Source organism: Neovison vison, chromosome 12 (assembly GCF_020171115.1).
Source record: "Neovison vison isolate M4711 chromosome 12, ASM_NN_V1, whole genome shotgun sequence".
NCBI lineage: Eukaryota > Metazoa > Chordata > Mammalia > Carnivora > Mustelidae > Neogale > Neogale vison.
This window is the reverse complement of record NC_058102.1, coordinates 72,012,768-72,018,881: the sequence shown is the minus strand read 5'-3', so window position 1 is coordinate 72,018,881 and position 6,114 is coordinate 72,012,768. Positions and strand designations below refer to the sequence as shown.

Genomic DNA, 6,114 nt, shown 5'->3' with positions numbered 1-6,114 from the left:
CCTTAAAAATAAATCCTTAAGTGCTGTCGTTGTGTTACACAAGTATCTGAATTACTTTTGCCCCAAATACCGTGATCTCAGTATACAGCTGATGGGAATGTGGTTGCCCACTCAGCTGTGCAGTCGCCAGTACAGGGCAGCTCCGTGATCGGGGCCCCGATCCAGTGCCTCCCCCCTCGTCCATCCTCAGGCCAAATTCAGAGACTTTTCTGGGGGTTATCTCAGGACAGGCCCCTCGCTTCCCAAAACGACCTAGCCCCCAAACGCTCCTGATCAGCCGAGCCAAAGCTTCACTGCCCTCCTGCGGGTCCTATCCGAGCTCAGGCTCGTGCCTCATGGGGAGCCTGCGTTCTCAGACTAGCAGCACGCCCGGCGGGCTGTTGTTAGGACCAACAGCCCCCAGACTCCCGGCAGCCAGCCCATTGTGCGGGCGTTGGAGAGCCGGCGTAAGCCGGTGACGCAGAAGGAGGCCCCGCCCAGCGCATGACGCCAGCGTCAGGCCAGTCCCGGCATGCTCCGCGGTGGCTGGCGGTGGAGCGCAGACGAGCGGAATTCTTCCCGTGAACATCCTCTGCTCTGCTCTGCTCAGCTCAGCCGCTGTCCAGACCCGGGTCGGCGAGAGTGCCGTGTCCCCCCGTTCTCCTACCGCTCGGCCGTCCGTTGGAGCGCCCCTAGCCCTCCTGCGAGGGCGCCCCGGGACGGAAGGGTCCACCAGCCTGTCGGCGCCCGCCGTGCTCGTGGTCGCCGTCGCCGTCGTCGTGGTGGTAGTCTCTGCCGTCGCCTGGGCCATGGCCAATTACATCCACGTTCCGCACGGCTCCCCGGAGGTGCCCAAGTTGGACGTCACGGTTCAGGATCAGGAGGAGCAGCGCTGCCGGGAGGGCGCCCTCAGCCTCCTGCAGCACCTGCGGCCGCACTGGGACCCTCAGGAGGTGACCCTGCAGGTAACGCCCTCATCTTCGCCCGGGGTCTCTCCCAACCTGGACTCTGCCGGTGGGGGGGCGGGGGCGCTCAGTCCCTTCAGTTCCCGGATGATGGGGCAGACCCGACGGGAGCCCTTGAGCAAGGGGCCCTGTGCTTCCTTCGTCAGACCTGCGAAGGTCACTCCCCCTTCCTTCACAATTGCTGATCGAGGTTGTCCCTAGGGCAGATTTTCTTTCTGGAAGCAGCTACGTAAGTGACGCATCCATTCACCCCGGGAAAATTCCTGTTGATGGTTGCCCCTCCTCCCACTCTCCGGTTCCTTCTAACTGCAGAGGAACCTTTTCCATTCCCCCTGCAAGGGGTCCTCTTCAGTCGGCCCTAGGTACCTTCTCGCCTGCCACAGATAATGTAGGAATTAATCCTTGTGATCTTTTCCTTTCCCTTCCCGCCCCTCCCCCTCCCCGGCGGTTTACTCCCATTGATGTCTCACCCTGCGTTGTATCCTAAATCCTCGGATGGGCGAGAGTACTCGATTTCAAAGTCATAACCATGGCCATGCTTCACTCGATTGGCTTCTTGTGTAGCATTCCACATCTTTTATTTGAATCGATATTTCTGAATTTTTTTATTTGTATTAGTAAAATTAACCCTATATGATGTTAGGTCAATCAGTATGCCTTTGTATTCGTAGAGTAAAAATTGGGAGAAAAAAATCCTTATGGATCTAGGTGTTTTCTAATAACTTATTTCTAATAAGTTATGATTTAGTATAGATGATATTTATTTTGAATATTTTAACTTTCAGAGTTTCAGGGTGTACGACAGTGAAACTCCATTTTCCTTGCATACTCTAAATAAAGTCAGTAATTTTGAAGGCTGAGATATTTGGGGTTTGTTTCACATCTGAGCAGTAATGTAAGAAGTAGCCAAATTATCTGCTTTATTTTGTTGACTAATTTATTCAGCAGTGTTATTGAATTAACAGTATCTCAGATTCTTTGCTAAAGTAGTCACCTATACAAAGATGAATAAAACATGAATAGTGCTCTAGGGCCCAGAACAGTTCCTGACACTTGGGCTTTCAGAAGTGTTAGTTTCGGTTCTTGTTGCCTAGAAGAGTTTTGAGCATATTGAAACGACTCACATGTTCTAGGAAAAAAAATTGTTAGACAAAAATTTTGAAGTTTTAAGGGAGTATTAGCTAATTAAACAGGACATAGTGAATCCAGAATGATTCTCATGTGTAATTTGAAAAAATAGTATGGCTAAGAACTCTGAGCTTTGGTTTATTATTCATTAACTCTTACTACAGAAGAGTTTTGTATTTATTAAAATGATTTATATTCTGGAAGTCAATTAAAATTAAACAGATGCTAACTAAAGGCAGTGCTGCTTCCTGGGAAACTTTGATCCTGGCAGACTATGCTACTTTTTAAGTAGAGACTTTAAAATTTGAAGCTTTGAAGACTTGTGTTTCCATTGATGGTGTATTTGTCTGTAGAACAGGAATAATAGCTACCCTTAGGTACCAGTGTTCCAGGTTGTGAGTTAGGTCATGTATATATTTTATCATTTAATTCTACAAACAACTGTATTAGGTAGATATTTATTTATTTATTTAGAAGTGAAACTCAGTGAAATAAAGCCATCATATAGGTAAAAAAGGGACAAAATTTGGTAATGTCAAACTTTTTGATTGTCAGAAAGTATTTGTGATTGAGTCTTACCTTTTATAATGCAGCAGGTTTTGACTTGAAGGCCTTTGGACTCATACAAATCCAAATTTGTAATATACTTATTTTTCAGTGAAGGTAAATACTACCACTTATTTTGCTCTAAGGATGATTATAGATTAGAAATATAATCCTTCCCTATGCAAACAATGCTTTTGATCTAGAAGCTGACAGCTGTTATTCTGAATTGGGGGTCATTCATTGGTGGTTTCTCAACTTGAGAAAATCTGACTCCCATATTCTGTCATTCAAACTCTTCTTTATGATGCTTCAGGATTTCTTTTGTAATTCTCAGTGGGAATATTTCTTTTGAGATTTGCTTTTATTTGAAGTATAAAGATAATACTTAACATTTCAGAAAGGGAAATATGTATCATATATTCAACAGATTAATACTGGTATGTAGCCATTTTTTTCAGAGATTATGTACTTAAAATTTGCTTTAAACATACCTTAGAAGCTTAGTGTAGTAGTACTTATTTTACCTGATGATTATGTCTGAGCTGAACTATTCAGAAGATACTGGAAAATCCAGAAGCAAGCAAAAAAGACTTTGATGCAGTCAGAATGATACAGGGCCCAATCTTTGCTCAAAACGTACAGACACATGGAATGCTGTATCTCTTTTTAGATGGGATTTTAACAAGTTAATTTTTTGGTTTTCCTATTCACACAAGATTGAAAAAATAAAGTATAAAAGGGGTGGTAAGCTTTTTGGAGTGTATCCTACTTAGAGTAGGCAGACTAGATCAGAAACAACTGTACCAGTCACAGTGCTTTTTGTTTCATAATTTATTGAAATTCCTAGTCTAATAGGGGAGAGAAAACAATCACAATGTAGTGTTTTTGGAATGAACATTCATATTCATGTGCAGAGACTACAGAAGAACGTTAAAAAATCATTACTATTTTTGCTGTACTACAAGTTTCTTCATGTTTCTGGATGCATAGCTTTGATATTCCTTTATTTTTTAAGCATACATATGCTATCTCGGAAACCAGTATTTGTGTTTGGTTATGTAGCTGCATAGCAGTTTTCATATCCTCTACCTTCTCTTTATTCAGCTGTGTTGGAGATAGTCACTAAAATAGCCTATTAATAAATTTAAAATCCCTCTTATTTTAATATTGATATTTGATAATATTTTATTAAAAAATATTTTATTTGATGAGAGAGTGTGCACGCACACAAGCAAGCAGGGATAGAGGAAGAAGTAGGCTCCCTGAAGAGTAGGGAACCTGATGAGGGGCTTAATCCCAGGACCCTGAGATCATGACCAGAGCCAAAGGCAGAGAGGTTCAAGCAACTGAGCCACCCAGGTAGTCTTCAATAATATTTTAAATGAAGAATCAGAACCAAAATATATATAGTTCTTTTTAAACTATATCTCCTTTAGTGTTCTAACTTAATAGTCCCCTCACCCCCCTTTTTAAAGTATAGTTGGCACACAAGGTTACCTTAGATTCAGATGTTTTTTTTTTTTTTTTTAAAGATTTATTTATTTGACAGGCAGAGAGCAGGAACACAAGCAGGGGAAGTGGGAGAGGGAGAAGCAGGCTTCCTGAGGAGCAGGGAGCCTGATGTGGGGCTCAGTCTCAGGACCTTGGGATCATGACCCGAGCCAAGGGCAGATGCCTAACAACTGAGTCACCCAGGTACCCTTTTCCCCTGTTTTAAGAAATATGAGTTTGTGGGTGCCTGGGTTGCTCAGTAGGTTGAGCGTATGACTCTTGATTTCAGCTTGGGTCATGATCTCCTGCTCTAGGCTCCATTCCATGTGCAGTCTGCTTGAGATTCTCTAACTCTCCCTCTGCACACACTGCTTCCCTCTTGTGCCTGCTCCCCCGCCCACCCTGGCTTGTGGCACACAGTCTCTCAAATATATAAGTAAATCTTTCAAAAACAAAACAAAACAAAACAAAAACAGTTTGTTCCTTACTTTAAGTGATAGAAGTCTCTGAAAAGTCTTACGTAGGTTTAAGTAATGTATTAAGTGTGCCAAAAGGATATGATATTTATAGGAATCTTGAATCCTGTAGATAAATATAAGGGGTCATAGTTTTTATTCAACACAGCTTTTAATATTAGCACTTATGTCCAGTTTTCCATTTGTTATTCCTCTTCTTTTTGATTTCAGTGTTTTATAATAATAAAATATTTGATGGGTGGTAGCCCCTAAAACTTTGTTGAATATAGCTAAGAGAGGTGTATGTTTGATAGGCTGCTATCAAAGATGTATATATACACACATATAAATACATATTTTCTAAGTAATCTCTGTACCCAGTGTGGGACTTGAACTCATGACCTTGACAGCAACAGTTGATGCTCTACCAATTGAGCTAGCTAGGCTCCCCAAAGATATAATAAGCTCCTGTGTCTTTTACTGAGATGTGACTAAAAAGTTAGAAGCCTCACGCACTAGTTCATTTTCAAGTATTAATGGCTGTGTGACTTGGTCTAAGCAAATAACTTTACCTCTTTGGGGCTTCAGCACAATGTGGTGGAAAGAGGATGGTTTTTGAATCCTGATACCAGCTATTTGTAACCTTTGGCAAGTTTTAAATCTTGGAAATAGTAGACTAGCAGGAAATAATAGGATTTTGCTACTCTAATATTGCTTTACTGCTAATAGTAATTTTACTATCAGCATCAGTTTTTACTATTTTACTACTAATAGAATATCCTGAGAAATGAAATACATAAAGTTATATGTAGTATATTTTAGTATTATGTGCCTCCTGCCGCCTCCCATCTCCCCCAGCAAACCCCTCCATTTGTAAGTGAAATAATTGATCAGAAGCAGTTGTAAACTCCTAAAATTCAGTAATTCTGACATATATGTATTTGTTTATTTTAAAAGATTTAAGAGGGGGTGGGGGTGGGGGAGAGAAAAGCAGACTCTGGATGAGCAAGGAGCCGGATGCAGGGCTTGATGTCACACCCTGAGACCTTGACCTGAGCCACAGTCAAGAGCCTGATACTTAACTGACTGAGCAAAAAAACACAGCGAGGCCATAAGTATTTTGGGCAGAATGGAGTATAAACCAGAAAAGAACTGGGACTGATTTTTGAGAAACTGAGGTGTTACATATGAAGGTTTTGTGCTTCATTAAGGAGGTGATATTTTATTATCTAGGATATAATGGGAAGCCAGTTAATATTTTTAAGCAGATGAGTGTATTTTTTAGAGCAGTGGCAGGCTGTATTGCAGGCAGCAGTAGTTGAATGAGATGTTTTGAATGAGATGTTTTGAATGTGATTGCTTAGGACATTGGTTTTGAACTGGTGGTTACCCCACACTAATAGGATGTTAAAATCAATATAGTAGGTTGAAACCACTACAGTTTAAAAAGATGAGTTAAAATAGGATGTGATAGGATAGATCTGAGGGTCTTGCATATAATAAGATAAGGATTGGTGAAGCTTGTTTTAGTTTCATATGAAAGTATGTAC

The 6,114-nt window shown here is 41.6% G+C and overlaps 1 protein-coding gene across 1 annotated transcript in view; it reads left to right on the top strand.

Annotated features, from left to right (window-relative positions):
• Positions 1-529: 529 nt before the first annotated feature.
• ETNK1 (ethanolamine kinase 1) overlaps positions 530-6,114 on the top strand; it is a 70,856-nt gene continuing 65,271 nt past the window's right edge. The window contains exon 1 of the mRNA XM_044228372.1: positions 530-944. Coding sequence (XP_044084307.1) covers positions 789-944 — 156 coding nt within the window. The 5' untranslated portion in view covers positions 530-788. The remainder of the gene's footprint in view (positions 945-6,114) is intronic.